This window comes from Phaseolus vulgaris, chromosome 2 (assembly GCF_051622355.1).
Source record: "Phaseolus vulgaris cultivar YP4 chromosome 2, ASM5162235v1, whole genome shotgun sequence".
NCBI classification, from domain to species: domain Eukaryota; kingdom Viridiplantae; phylum Streptophyta; class Magnoliopsida; order Fabales; family Fabaceae; genus Phaseolus; species Phaseolus vulgaris.
This window is the reverse complement of record NC_143499.1, coordinates 25,045,785-25,060,704: the sequence shown is the minus strand read 5'-3', so window position 1 is coordinate 25,060,704 and position 14,920 is coordinate 25,045,785. Positions and strand designations below refer to the sequence as shown.

At 33.8% G+C, this 14,920-nt stretch overlaps 2 protein-coding genes across 4 annotated transcripts; one reads left to right on the top strand and one right to left on the bottom strand.

The window, feature by feature from the left end:
- The first annotated feature begins 614 nt into the window (after nt 1–614).
- IRE1A (Endoribonuclease/protein kinase IRE1-like protein) lies at nt 615–7,347 on the top strand. The gene is made up of 6 exons (XM_068612609.2): nt 615–1,106; nt 1,299–2,719; nt 3,465–3,637; nt 3,944–4,190; nt 5,146–5,449; nt 6,747–7,347. Exons 1-6 carry the CDS (start codon nt 768–770, stop codon nt 6,888–6,890), a joined length of 2,628 nt encoding a protein of 875 aa, XP_068468710.2. The 5' UTR covers nt 615–767; the 3' UTR covers nt 6,891–7,347.
- Nucleotides 7,348–7,939: 592 nt separating this feature from the next.
- Nucleotides 7,940–13,176, bottom strand: LOC137811042 (glutamate receptor 3.6). 3 transcript variants are annotated; one of them, XM_068612607.2, is made up of 7 exons: nt 13,088–13,176; nt 12,138–12,420; nt 10,672–12,023; nt 10,311–10,588; nt 10,095–10,126; nt 9,596–10,002; nt 7,940–8,615 (listed from the first exon to the last, which is right to left on the bottom strand). In XM_068612607.2, the coding sequence occupies exons 2-7, from the start codon at nt 12,403–12,405 to the stop codon at nt 8,133–8,135; spliced, it is 2,820 nt and encodes a 939-aa protein (XP_068468708.2). In that variant the 5' UTR covers nt 12,406–12,420; nt 13,088–13,176; the 3' UTR covers nt 7,940–8,132. The 3 variants fall into 3 exon arrangements, with proteins under 3 accessions (XP_068468708.2, XP_068468707.2, XP_090154544.1); XM_068612606.2 differs by having other exon boundaries at nt 12,778–13,141; XM_090298418.1 differs by lacking the exon at nt 13,088–13,176 and adding an exon at nt 12,637–12,736.
- Nucleotides 13,177–14,920: the final 1,744 nt, after the last annotated feature.

Here is a 14,920-nt window from a genome sequence, read left to right as displayed (position 1 = left end):
CAATGATATGATTAATGTTGATGAAAGTATGAACTATAAACTTCCGGATAGGTTGAAATAGTCTTCTGTTTCATTTAATTTTTTATTTTTATTTTTATAATTATAGTCAAATTTACCTATTTTATTAAATTATGAAATTTAATGCACGAATAGTATAATCATTCACAATTTTTTTCATTAACAAACTTTTTTTATAATTTTTTTTACTTCATGATCATCAAAATAATTGTGATGTTTTTTTTCTTGAAATAAAAAGTTGAAACACAAATAAATATATATATATATATATATATATATATATATAAATTGACTCTAACAATTAGATAAGGATATTTTTGTAAATCAATTATTTCTTATTTATTTTTTATTTTGTCTATATTTATTCTTGTAAAATATTTATAAAAAACCAAAATATTGTCATAAAAATTTATAGGAATATCAATCAATTAAATTTATCATCTCATAAACCTTTATAACAAAAAAATATATTTACCAGTATGATCTTCAGAGTAACAAAATAATAAAAAAGAGTATGTGCTTAAATGGTTGGACTGTGTAACAAATAATTATTTGTCCAATACTAACAAATAATTAAACTCTAGGTTGGGAAAAACGGAGAATATTATTTAGAATGCATAATCTTGAATTCTTGTGACTGGGTTTCATCATAATTCCTAGTTTGACGAAAAACACAAAACCGCTTAGCCAAAAACAGCGTATAAAAGTGTTTTGATGTCGGTCGGTCACCTTGTTTCCAGAGAACGGAGATGAAAACTTGTTCTGTTTTAAGCTCTCCGTTTTCCCTATTTCTTCTCCTTTTTCTCTTCTTCTCCTTCCTCACCTTCTCCACCTCACAATCCCAACTCTCCCTTCGCCCTTCTCCACCCTCAGTTAAACCGGCCACCGCTCTCGTCGCCGCCCTTGATGGCACCGTGTATTTGGTGGACAGTGATTCTGGAAGGGTCTTTTGGTCTTTTTCAACTGGATCTCCAATCTACTATTCCTATCATGCTCCCATCAACAACCCTAACCACAACTTCACCGCCTTCGTTGAATGTGGAGATGATTGGGAATTAATCGTCCACGACCCCCACTTGGGTCAAACGGTATTGTCTTTTAACATATCAAATATTTCATTGCTTTTTTCTGCACTTCCTGTTCCTCTCATATGACTGAGAAGGTTAGGTTTGTGGTGACTTATATTTTGTTTAGTGTAATTGCAAATTTGTGATTGTCTACTTGGATGGTTCTCTGGATTCAAATAGAAATTATATTTAGGACCTTTTTCATGCTTGCAGAGACTATCGAAATCGATTGAAGAGTATGTTGCTTCTACCCCTATCAAGACAAAGGATGGAGCATCGGTATTTGGTCACAAGAGAACCACTATGTATGTAGTTAATGCTAAAACTGGAGGGCTTTTTCGAAGTTACTCTGAACATGATCATGCTTCTAATGTGGTGTCGAGTTTTGATGACCGGCTGCATGTTTCAAGTACGAATGATAATGAGCTTGTTGATCCTGCCCAGCTGAAGCCACCTGAGTTCTTGCTTGAGATAACTAGGACGGATTATACTTTGCAATCCGTTGTTCCTGGTTCTGGGGTAGTTTTGTGGACTATGAAAGTGGCTGAATTTAAGGCTGCATTGGTTTGCCCACATACTTCTGGAAGGATTTCATTAGATGCAGAGGGTGGGTATGATTTGGACGGTGGCTTAGATTTTGCTATGCCCTATGCATGTTGGGACATGAAACTGAATGAAGTATATCGCCAACGTAAGAAATTTTTGATAGAATCTGCTGAGAGATTGTCTGAGGTTTATGAGGAGGTTGATATGCTTCCATTTCGTACTTCAGAGCTCATGCTTCCATCAAAACCTGCTACTGATCAATTTGTCCTAGGCCAGGATGGATATACGATCCTATCTTTGCCTATGCCAAATTCTTTGCCTTCTTTGCAACAAAAAAATGGCTTCTTTGAGAGCAATGATAATGTACCTATGCTCCCTCGGTCTCGTATGGAGATCACTACAGAAGAAGTTGATCCAGGCAGGGTGAATAAATGGTCAAAAACAGTACCTCTTGTATTATTTACCATCTTTCTTGGTTCTTTCATTATATACCAGTCTCTTTTCTTTACAAATAAAGACCAGAATAGGGAGATAAATACCAAAAGTTCACCTCCTAAGAAGAAGAAAGCCCGCAAGTCAATAAAGAACAACATCATTGCTGTCACACAGAATAAGCAATCGTTATTGGTCCAGGAGGAGGACACATTCACACTTAATGAAACAAACTCCAGTACACAGGTGCAAGTTGATGGACGCAGGATCGGTAAACTATTTGTATCTAATAAAGAAATTGCTAAGGGAAGCAATGGTACTGTTGTCCTTGAGGGGACATACGAAGGTCGGACAGTTGCTGTCAAACGTCTTGTGCAAAGTCATCACGATGTAGCCCATAAAGAAATCCAAAATCTTATTGCATCTGACAGACATCCAAACATTGTTCGATGGTATGGGGTGGAATGCGATCATGATTTTGTTTACCTTGCTCTGGAACGCTGTACATGCAACTTGGACCATTTGATTCATTTGTACTCTGATATATCAGATAATCCAGCAGTTAGAACTTCTCAAATGCAGACAGAGAAGATTGTTATGCACAATCTTTGGAAAACAAATGGTTTTCCATCACCTCTGCTACTTAAACTGATGAGGTGAGTGAAAATATTGAACACTTGTTGATTGTTATGGATGTGATCTACAAGGTGACAATGATTACATTTTCCTAGGTTAGAGAAATATTATATTTCTCTTGGCTAATGTGTAAAAACGGTGAGTGAGAGTTGCTAGGGAGATATCTTTGTGCATGGATGAGTGTCATAGTAGCTAACTAGTTTAGCAACTTCTGCAATTGACATGCACTTAATGTTTTGCTATTATAAATAGAACTACGAAAACCGTTTTTCAATAGAATATACAAGCTAAAGTTTTGATATGGTAGCTTAGTTCTCAGCTAGAGAAATCTACCTTGTTAAGGTGACGTGTAGGAGCATTTCTACAACTAGGGAAAAAATGGAAGGATCTATTGTCAATGGGGATCTAAAGATGGTAGTTTTCATAAAGAGAGTATGAGCTAATTGACTAGAATAATACGGGCATTACCTTGTCATAAGAGAATCCAAATAGGATAAGAAAGACATGAGTACTACATATGAAGGCAAAAAGATAAGATAGCAAAGATTGGTTGAAATGGTAGACGTGACAAAAAGAGATAAGAATATGCAGGGAGGGTCCTTTTTAATTTTCATTTAGGACTCTCACAGTTGATTCAGTCAATGAAGGTTGATAGTTGTTTGTTATTATATGACTTAGTTATAACTCAACCATGGACATTTATTTTGATTTGTCTTGTTTATTTTCTGTGGACATCATCTTGACTTTCACGTTATTGCAACACAGGGATGTAGTTTCTGGGCTTGTTCATTTGCATGAATTAGGAATAATCCATCGGGACTTGAAACCTCAAAATGTTTTGATAATAAAAGAAAGATCATTAGTTGCAAAGCTTTCTGACATGGGAATTAGCAAACGCCTTCTCGAAGATATGTCTTCTCTAGGTGAAAGTGTTACGGGTGAGTAGAATAATTTATTTGTGTTTTTAAAGCATTGACTCTATGAATGACTAATGGTGTCTAGAATGAGATGGCTCTATCATTGTATGATTTTAGTTACGTACAAGTCCCTTTCACAAGTTAGTTTTGCTTAATTTTGGGACAAGCTTTACAGGAATTTCTCCAGTTTTCATATTTTTTATTGAACTCAAAATATGTTAATCCGAACACACATTTAGTCTCATGCTGCATTAATTTACCAGTCTTAGTCAATTATTTGTTCTTATTCTTAATCTTACATTAAGGTTTAATGTTAATTGCATGTAGGCTGTGGCAGTTCAGGCTGGCAAGCACCGGAGCAACTTGTTCAAGGGCGTCAAACACGAGCTGTGGATTTATTTAGTTTAGGTTGTGTCCTCTTTTTCTGCATGACTGCAGGAAGACATCCATTTGGAGAGCGGCTTGAGCGTGATGTCAATATTGTTAAAAATCAAAAAGATCTTTTCTTAGTGGAGTTTATTCCTGAAGCCGAGGATCTTATTTCTTGTTTGTTAAACCCTAATCCTGATCTTAGGTATATCATTCTCATCCAAAATCAGTTTTAGGAGAATAGAGTTATACCTTTCATATTTATTAATAATTTGCATCTCTTTCTGAATTACTTGATTGTTGTGCAATATAAATTCTAATACATTATCACCTCTCGGAAAATTCAGCTTTTGATTTTGCTAGTTGTTTCCATGTATGAAATGTCAATATAAATAATAAAACAGGAACTTTATTCTATTTTGATAAATCTGTAGAAATCTTTATAAATAGGCTGATATTGATCAGACTGCCTTTAAGTTGAGCCTAAGATTGGTGAAAATGGATTGAATGAAAATGATCTGATTTATCATGTTATTCATCTCAAATATGATGCATAAAACGGTCATTCAGTTTTTACATAATGTAATATTTGTTACTGGTACTATTACTTTGATATCTAGTGAATGCTACTGAAAAATCTGTATTTAATGGCATTGCCAGTGGCAGTGCACCTTCAACTGGCTTTTTAATTCCAATTGCAGTTTGGAAATTGGCAGATATTTCTAGATGTATGGATACTCATTTTGGTGCGTTGGCCATTAATGAAGTCCAAAACAAGAAGCTTGTTGGAAAATATCTCTTATTTAGGAAAATTAAATCTCTTTAGTGAAAATATAATTTATTTAGGATCTATATACTATTCTGATTTGTAATCTGGCTATATAATTATGTTTCTTTGTTTCCTTATTTACTGTATAGCTATATAAGTGAAAATTGCGAGGAAAGGTGATTGGCATTCACATGCATGGTTGCAGCAAAAATATTATCCCTGGGAGGTTATCAAAGAGGATGATTATATTGCATACATTTGCTAAATTTACGTGAGATTTGATTGCCTAAATTATGATAAGATTAAGAGGGTTTGTCTGATGGCTTTCAATGATTAGAGAACTGGACTTTTGTTTTCAATTCATTAAAGAAATTAAGTCATTTGTTATCAGGCCAATGGCGATTGAAGTATTGCAACATCCTCTCTTTTGGAGCTCTGAGATGAGACTTTCATTTTTTCGCGATGTTAGTGATAGGGTGGAACTTGAAGATAGAGAATACGGTTCTGATCTTTTGAAGGCATTAGAAAGCACTGCTCCACTGGCTTTAGGTGCAAAATGGGATGAGAAGCTAGATCCTGATTTCGTTACTAACATTGGTCGTTACCGGAGATATAAATTTGACAGTGTTCGGGACTTGTTGAGGGTCATGAGAAATAAGCTAAATCATTACAGGGAACTGCCTCATGAAATCCAGGTATTTTTTCTTGAACTACATTTTCTCAATTTTTTTTTTCTCCGGCTGAAATCCATGAAACTATTTGTTCACTTATAGGTCTCATCCAGAATTTTATTAAATAGTCCAATGCTGCTTTTAACAAATGCATCAATTAGCATAAGTGAACAAATGTAATTCTTGTACAAATCAGCTCTAAATGTTGGGGTCAACTTCATTTTCAAAGTACATCCCTGATACCAGTTATGTTACGGTGATTCTGAATATTTTATGACTATTCTAGTGACTGTTCGCTTTAATAACAATTTTTTTTTCTAATAAACTCTTGTAAGTAACTCTTCTCCCAATATCAAAACAATGTCTTACAAAATTTATTTTAAGCTAAAGCCATATCTGAATGTTGATGTTTTATCATAATGGCAATTGTCGCTTAAATAGCATATTCACTAGATAAAATATACCAGCAAAGCATATTTATTAGAGGAAATGTAACAGTAAAGCAATTCTGTACATTATGAATATCTTGAGCATTTTATCTTAAGCCTAGTACATCAACCCTTACTGCACGACATGACAGTGATAATTCTGATAATTGGTTGTCACGACAGTATTGTAACTTTGTGGTTACTGATGTTGTTATCTTGTGTGATGATTGGGAAATGCAACAGTGTGGGTTATTCTTAGACATCCTAGCCTTTGTTGATTGCAATTGCATTTTTTGTTTGATTGTGCTTGAGTTGAAGTTTTAAATTTTCGCAATGAATTTCATTGAAATTGAATCTCCATTAATGTAATGATACAATCCTCCAGATCTTTGACTTATATGAGGTTTATTCCTTATTCCTATACTCGATAAAAGACAAATTCTACTCACTTGTTAAGGTTTAATGAAATTATACTCAATATGAGGCAAATTATACTTGACATTCCTTTTTTTTTTACCACTCCTCCTGAACCTCCCTCAATTCATATAACATATATAATGTACCCTTTCTGGTAAAAAAAAACGTTCCAAATACAAGTTACAACTCACAAATGATGAAGGATAGGGCTGAAACAGAGTTTGTTTAGGAGGAGGGGTTTTTTATGAGATATTTCTACTCATTTCCAGCATAACGTCTTTTTTCTTTTCCCTTTTTTATGGTTCTTTTGATATGACTTATCGATTTCTTTATGAATTGAGGGAGGTCAGCGTAAAATTAAAAATGAAAGGTTCTTGAGTGTAATATTGTTAAACTTGAGGGAATGTGAATGTAATGTGCTGTAAATACATATAACGAATGCTGTGCCTTCTAATTTATTTCTTCTTACTTATTAGGAACTGATAGGTCCTCTTCCAGAAGGATTCAATGACTACTTTGCAAGTCGATTCCCAAGGCTCTTGATTGAAGTGTACAAAGTTATACACAGAAATTGCAAGAACGATGAATGTTTTCAAAGATATTTTAGATACATTAACTAGTACCATCGCTTTGTTCTGATGACTTGGAATTTATCAGTCGGAAAAGACAGGATGGTCTGGAGCGAAATGTGTTCGGATTTACAGAACGGAGCAATAGATTTGTAGTGTAATGCAATGTACATATGTGGTCACTCTTCACAGATTAACTAACCCAAAGTTACAGTGGAATGCCATCTGTATTTTCCCTAGTGCTCATAGAATTCAGCTAAATGTACATTAATGTATTCTTCAACGGTTACTTCTTTACTTTAACTCTAAGCCATACAGAATTCAGAATTGTAAGAACTTATCTATCAGAATTTCACACGTTGAAGTTCTAGTCTTGGAGGCCTATACAAACAGGAATTGGAAGCAGGCAGTTAGTTTGCCCCTTAGTTCATGTAAAATAGATTATTGTTATCCTTATTAAGACATCTCAAACATCCCCTGAATGTAAATTTTAACTAATTTCGTTCTACATTGAGTATTCTACGAAAATCTAAAAGGAGCGGAGGTTAAATTATCTATAGGTTGAAAATCTTGTATGATGTCTAGTTCCAAACTGACATTATATATAGGTTAACTTATTTTTTTGTCTCGGAAAATTTTTCATTCGATATCTGTGGTTGTGGTGCACAGTGAAGTGCATACAGCAGCTAATTCGATTCTTTTCACCTATAAAAAAAACTAAAGTAAACAATTCCACGTAATTAAATAGACCAAGACATTAATTAAAAGCAGTTAGTCAGATATAGAGTGATGTTATGTTTTAATCCATTGGTCACATAAGACATAAATGACACTTTTATTGTGACTACAGTCAGCAAGAGGATTGAAAATGATTAATGTATATTTAGTATAAACTGAAAACCCTTTTTTCTGCATATATGAAGAATTAAAAACCAAGTTAAAAGAAGTGTTACATATAGCTAGCCAAAGTTTTAATTTATCCTACATATATGAAGAATTAAAAACCAAGTTAAAAGAAGTGTTACATATAGCCAGCCAAAGTTTTAATTTATCCTACATATGTGAAGAATTAAAAACCAAGTTAAAAGAAGTGTTACATATAGCCAGCCAAAGTTTTAATTTATCCTACATATATGAAGAATTAAAAACCAAGTTAAAAGAAGTGTTACATATAGCTAGCCAAAGTTTTAATTTATCCTACATATATTTTCTTAAAAGGAAAAAGAGGAAGTTCTAGTAGACCACTAGTTGCAGTAGGAATAAGAGTGTTGCTGATCCATGTAGAAATGTTGGTCATAATACTTCACTAGCATATTCACTTCTGCGTGAAGCATATCCCTTATTCGAGTCGATGGATGAGCTTCCTTCAGTGGTTCTGTATGAGATCCTCTCCATTTTCCTTCTCTTGGATCTGCTCTTAACAGTCTCTTCTCTCTCATCTGCAAATGAAAGGAAAGTTTTAAGACGTGAAGATCTTGATGATCCAACATTTTGGCCGTCAGGGGACTCAGGTTCCTTTGAGTAGTGCTTGTGGTATTGCTTCAAAATCTGTATGAGATACATGAAGAGTGCAAGCAAGCAGGCAAGTCCACAAATAGCATAGAGGCCCCAAAAGCTTTTAAGTTGGAGTCTTTCCACTTCAAGCTTTGCCCCTTGTGATAAGCAAGCGCTACTCAAAAGCCATTTGTCATGGATCCTTTGCAAATCTCCACTATCTATCATTTGCAATATGGCAGTTGACATGTCAACTGCTAATGGTGAGTCCCGTGGAAAAGCCTGAAGAAAAATGAAGGAAAACAAGACATATTACCAAAGTTGGTAACATCAAATATGGGAACCAAGAACTAAGGAGTATATTAATCTTGAACTTGATTCCAAGGACTAGTACTAAGCATGTTGTACTCAAAATGTAAAAAACTAAAGAAAAAATAGGTAATGCACTAACACTGAACAAAGTTGTTTTACACATTCATCCAATCACAAACTGTATGGCAGATTTGTTGAGTTTTACAATGATTGCCTTAAAACTCACATCAACTGTGATTTCTAATTAGTATACCTTTTTTACACTTCCAATGTATAGTCGTTAAACTAAATATTGAATGGTAATTTCCTTCAATCTTTTTTCCTATTTAAGTTCAGCAAGTTGGACTAATTCATTCGAATAGTAAATAGATTAAGAATATAACATGGGGAAAAATGATCAAGTAAAGCATATAATATATAAAGAAAATCACATTTGTTTTTCCACTTTGCCTCCAAAACAAAGTTGTACTATTGATGTTTCATGATTCTACAAATGTATCACCGGATCTTGGGCGGCTGTGTTTATGATCATATATGGCAGAAAGAATTAATGAATTCCAAGATTAGGAACGGCTAGGGTGATTCCTATATGGGTTTCGGTAACCTCTGCCTTAGAAACTATTTGATGCCAAGTATAAATATCCAATATCTCAAACATTCAAAAAACACTTAATATTTTCTTCTTTAACATGAGTAAAAAAATGTTATTTTCATTCTTTAATATGTGTTTTTAGTCATTAACAATGCCCTTGCTCTATAGGCAGTTGGTCTGAATTTTGCAGGTAGGTTATGTTTCTGTAGATTGAAATGACCTATCCTTGTTTACCCAAGCATAAAGTCCATTGACAGTAGCAGTTAAGTATGCAACATGAGCTGCAGATCATATTGTCACACTTGCTTCTTCCAAGAGGAAAAGAAAAAAACCAAGGTAAAGGGCATGTGATACTTACAAATCCCCAACCATTTCTCGTGAACTCCTGACCTACGACAGTAAAATCACAACGGCTAGAGAGGAAGATGTCAGTGTAGGCACGCTCATCAATGTAAGCAGCAACACCCCCATTTTTGGGGCCATTTCTCAGTGCTCTAGCAATGTCTTCTGGTGTTGTCAGAGGAACTAGCCTGGACTCCTCAATATGAATTTCCTGAACTAAATAGTTTTTTGCAAAAGAACCCTGCGTGTAGCCGATAGGTTCTTTGCTATTTACTAGACTTTCAATGCCTTTAATGGAATAATAAAGCTGTTGCACTGTGAGGATTGAGGTTAGACTTGCCGTATAACTTGAGTTAATTATAAGAACTACAAATAACCATATAATCAACACAGCACGACCAAGTGTGCTCACTGTATTTTCCCCTACATGGTTTAGAGAAAAGCAGCTTGATTAATCGAAGGGGAGCTATCACTTTGACAATAGATGTCACAAAAGACAAAAGTTTGGCACTTACTGTGGGAAAAGAACATTGTTGAAAAGCTAAACCTGCAAGATGCAAACCAAACAAGTTACAAACATAATTGTTCCTACCTCAAGTTTGTTACAAACAAAGCTGTATACACATAAATATAATAGGAAAATTGAAGCCTCTTTATAATTGTAGTATGTACCATTAACAAAGATGAGTTCTAAAAAAGGTCCAAAGAGGAGAGATGCCAGATTTCCTTACCATAAAATGGTAACTACTTGTTTTTTGGGTGGTCCCCTAAATTCATCATTTACCCTATGCTCCAAAATCCAAACAACAGCTCCCACTAATATGAAAAAGACAGCTGTGACACACCACATCTTTGGTGTAAAAGGGGCCAAAAAGGCCAAAGCATGAGATTCTGCCTTCCCAACGGGAGCTACTACCACTAGACCAGACTCAATATATGGCTGAGTAAAATCCACCATCCTTGTTCTTTCTGTAGTAATTGCAATGTCACCTACCGCACCATCAAATTCCTGCATGAGAAGAAGAAAATTGGTCTTGGAGGATTACCATAAAACATCCAAACTGCACAAAAGGTTATCGGCATGATACTCACACCCGTTGTGATCAGACGGACAAGCTCAGTCATGCTAGGATTGTTCTTACCATCCCCGTATGAGATGAACCTGTAGGGGACAGCATAAGGCAACAGATTCACCGCAGCAAGAAATACATCAATGCAGAAACCCTCAAACATATCAGTGCCTTTTATCTGTGAGACAAATTCTTGGTAACTAACACCTCTTGGTACTCCAATCTTTAAGAGCCTTCCATTGTTTGGAAAAACCCAACCACGAGGTCTCTCATCTGTGTTTCCAGGCCAAATCACAGGAAACAGCTTTTGATTTTTCCTGGCAAGATTGACTGGTTTGGAATAAAGAGTTTCTGGAGGAACAACTGATAAACCAGAGTAATTAGACCAATAACCAATCCTCCGAGTTCCTGTTCCAATCACATTAATGATTTCATATGCAGGATTAGCAAGGTTTCTATCAGATGTAAACTTGAATGGACCTGATACACCAACCATGTTTACCTCATAGATGTTACTACGTAACATATTTCCTTCATTAAAGATTTTCAAGGCCTCAAGATTCAAGTTGTTTCCATGTATGCTAGATAGCTTTGAATCAGTTGAGAATGTAATTTGGTTACCTTCTTTGAAAAATGCATCAAGAGCACGAGCAAGTACATAAACAGTGTCATATGCAAAGAGAGGTAAAAAACTCAATCCAAGTTTGACATTCGCAGTATTTCCACTAGTCAAGTTTTTCCACCTAGAAACAAAACTTCTTCTGCGCTGTGAATCTGGCGTGTAGATACGTGGTGTAAGAACTCCTTGAATTTCATCCATTGAATCAGGAGAAGGGGGATAGTTGATATCAAGCAGAGCAGAGAGGAAGGCAGTGGCTATCCAGACATAACCAGTTCCCATCATTCCTAGATTCTTTGCAACTGTAAACACCTGGGGGCCAAGTAGAGTATTGCCATGAACAACTATTACCCGTGATTCTGCCAGAGCCACCTGCACAAGCACATTAGTAATCTCTTCCATAGATGCTTGGGGACTCAAAGCTGCTTTATATGATATCTTGCAACGCCTCTCCGCAAGCTTATCACCTAATGCGCCAATTCCATTTCTCCCATTATCATCGTCAGGGTAGACAGCGATAACATCTTTCCAGCCATAGTAGTCAATAAGGTCTGCTATTGCAGTCATTTGAAAAAGATCACTATGGCAAGTTCTAATGAAGAATGGGAATTGAAGTGAAGAAAGAGTAGGGTCTAAAGCTGAAAATGACAAAAGAGGAACTTGGAGCTCATTTGCAATATTAGTTATGACATGAGCTGTTACAGAACTATGGGGGCCTATTATCGCCACCGTCTGTCTTGCCATGACCTGCAAAACTGTTATCACGTAGAGCTATAATTTCACAGAGTTGAAGTAACTTGATCTGTGGCTGAGAAAGATTATTTTTATGGTTTTAACACATAACAAGGGTGATACTATGAAAGACATACCCTCGGCAATGCTCAGGAAACCTCTGTACTTAGAATCTTCTTGCAGTGAGAGGTTTAGCTTGGTTCTACCAAGAATAGTTGGATCAGAATTTATATCTTCAAAGGCAGCTTCTAATGCAACTTTTATAGTTCTACCAACACTGGTATTGAAGGAGAAGAGAGCCCCAATATTTACAAAATCTGGTACTGTGGAATTTTGCCCGCCACGCCCATTTGAAAAGCATCCAATGGAGAGAATCATGAAAACCAAGGGCCAAACTTTAATCATGGTTGGATAAGGGGCCTGTTAAACAATAACCACAAATGAACAACCTCCTCTACAAACAAGTGAAGCAATATCTCCAATTCTGTTTTATTTTCTAAAAGAAAGTACAACAACTACTAGTAACTAAACTAACATCTTGAAAAGAGATAGTTCTTGAAAAGAGGTAGTAATAGAACCCCCCCTCCCCCCAAAACAAGATAGCTCACAAATTCAAAAACCAAATCTTAAACATACCAAATATAAATAAATCTTAGACAAACATTCGATGGGGAAACAAAAAAACACTAAAGTGCCTACAACTAAGGCAAACAAGTACAGATTTGCAATACACCAACATGTAAAAATACAACTTTTCTCAAAAAGGATTATACATGCCTGGTAGATTCACAAAAAGACAAACTTTAACCAGTGGCCAATACTTGCACAGGAAGAGGGAACCAAAAGTAAAAGCAAGAGACCTTGAAAAACATAGTGGAATATGAAGAATTTGAACACTGATGAAAAGAAAAGTAAATGGGGGAGAAATTGGAATTAAGGCTATTGCTAATGCTAAGGTTGGTGAGGGGAGATATGGTCCATCAAAATTAATGCCACTGGGAAGATATTGCTCCTCCTTCTGTTTTATTTGAGTGATGATGTGCAATAATGACCCTTGGCACCAATAAATTGGGTACTGAAATTGCACCTCAAAGTGTGAAATTGCCTCGAAACAGTTGGAGATAATTGTCGTGTCCACAACAGCACAGATTTGAACCCCTTCCAACTTTAAGGACTGTCATGTAGTGACAATTGGTATATTTACTATAAAATACTAATAATAGTAGTAATATGTTTGATTTTTCATGTGAAACACATGACGGGATCTCCGCCTCAAAGTAAAGTTATTGGTTATGAGTTTTTTTTTTACGAAAGTAGAATAATTTTGTAAATTAATTATTAAAATAGATAAAATTTTAAAAATTATTAAAATAAATAAATTTTAATACGATTTTAATATTTATCTGCGTAACACAATTTTATTATTATTTTAGATCAATTTCAATATTAATTGAAATTTGATTTTTTAGCACAATTTAAAGTGAAATAAAAAATAAGCTTAATACTGTGTAACTGTGTTGACAGTAAAGTGTGTCGAAAGCAATGTTTCATTTACGGTATAACGTCCTTCTCAATCCACAAAATAAAGTCATCAAAAAAACAGAATAAGAGAACAAAACAAAAGTGATGTAGACATAGTTTATTTTCTTTTATGTTACTATTATAACTAATAATTTAATGATTCTTCTTTATTGTTCATTTTATTATTTAACTATTATTCTGTAAATTTTTACTGTTCAGGTTTTTTTCTTATAGTTTATTGGCATGTATTTTAGTTTCATATTTATTCATTTATTAAATATCCAATTACGTATTAACGTGCCTTGAAACAAAAAATAAAATATGAAAATAAATTCAAAGTTGCTTTTACCTTTTTTATTTACTGAGTTATTATTTATTTAAGAAATTGGTAAAGTGTATGGAAATTAAAAAATATGATGCTAAAATATAAAAAAAGAAAAGTGAGGAAATTTGTTAAAAAAAAATGATAGTCGAATAATAAGAAAATGTACAGATAAATTAAAAAATTAAGACTCATACTTTATTTGTTATAGACTTTTCTAATCTACTTTAAAATCTTTTTCATATTAATGTTTTAGATAAATGTAAAAATTAATCACTTTTTATTTTAATTTATAACTTTCTTGGATATGTCGTCCTATTCTTTTTGTCGTCCATTTTGTATTTAGCCTTTTAAAATGTTATAAATTTTGTTATATGTTATGATGTTGTTGAATTAAAAAATAGTCTTTTTGAGATAATTACGGACAGAAATAATAAATAGATAAAAAAATAGAATAAAATAAGATAATGATATAAAGAAAAAATTAATATGAAAAAATATCATTAACTTGAGAAGTAAAAACTCATCTAATTTAGTCTAAAAAATGTCAAAAATGTTTTTACTATAATAAAGTATTATTACAATATTTGTTTATTTCACCCTACGATGATAACACTTAATCTCACTATAGGAGGATGTAATACAATTCTATAGCTTCTTACTAGAATTTTTAATCTCAAATTATGATGAATATCAATTCTCATTTCATTTATTCTCTGTATTCTCACTTACTTAGACTTCTCTTTTTCACAAGTTCCTTTTACATAGAGAATGAGATAAAAACTTCTTTATAAAATAATGAATAGTTAATGGAAAAAATTATTTCCAATATTTTAGATTGAATTTCATTGTCTTAAAAAGATGTATAATTGCAAAATTTTATAATATTCATCATTCAATACATCAATTATCAAAATTTATTGGTTATAGTCTCCCATTAAAATAAAATAAAAAAATTCTATATATATTAAAAATATTGGGTAGTATTAATCATTGCTCTTGATAATAAATGAAAATGTTCTATACGTCAATAGTGCAAAAGTCAATAAAAGAATAGAAAACATTAGAAATGTTAGA

What these genes read in the sequence shown, in the direction of transcription:
- IRE1A (XM_068612609.2), top strand. Translation starts at nt 768, where the DNA reads ATGAAAACTTGTTCTGTTTTAAGCTCTCCGTTTTCCCTATTTCTTCTC. An exon ending in TCTAGGTGAAAGTGTTACGG is followed by an intron (nt 3,638 to 3,943) that starts GTGAGTAGAATA and finishes AATTGCATGTAG; the next exon opens with GCTGTGGCAGTTCAGGCTGG. An exon ending in AACTGCCTCATGAAATCCAG is followed by an intron (nt 5,450 to 6,746) that starts GTATTTTTTCTT and finishes CTTACTTATTAG; the next exon opens with GAACTGATAGGTCCTCTTCC.
- LOC137811042 (XM_068612607.2), bottom strand. Translation starts at nt 12,405, where the DNA reads ATGATTAAAGTTTGGCCCTTGGTTTTCATGATTCTCTCCATTGGATGC. An exon ending in CAAGTAGTTACCATTTTATG is followed by an intron (nt 10,127 to 10,310) that starts GTAAGGAAATCT and finishes TGCATCTTGCAG; the next exon opens with GTTTAGCTTTTCAACAATGT. An exon ending in AACAATGTTCTTTTCCCACA is followed by an intron (nt 10,003 to 10,094) that starts GTAAGTGCCAAA and finishes TAAACCATGTAG; the next exon opens with GGGAAAATACAGTGAGCACA.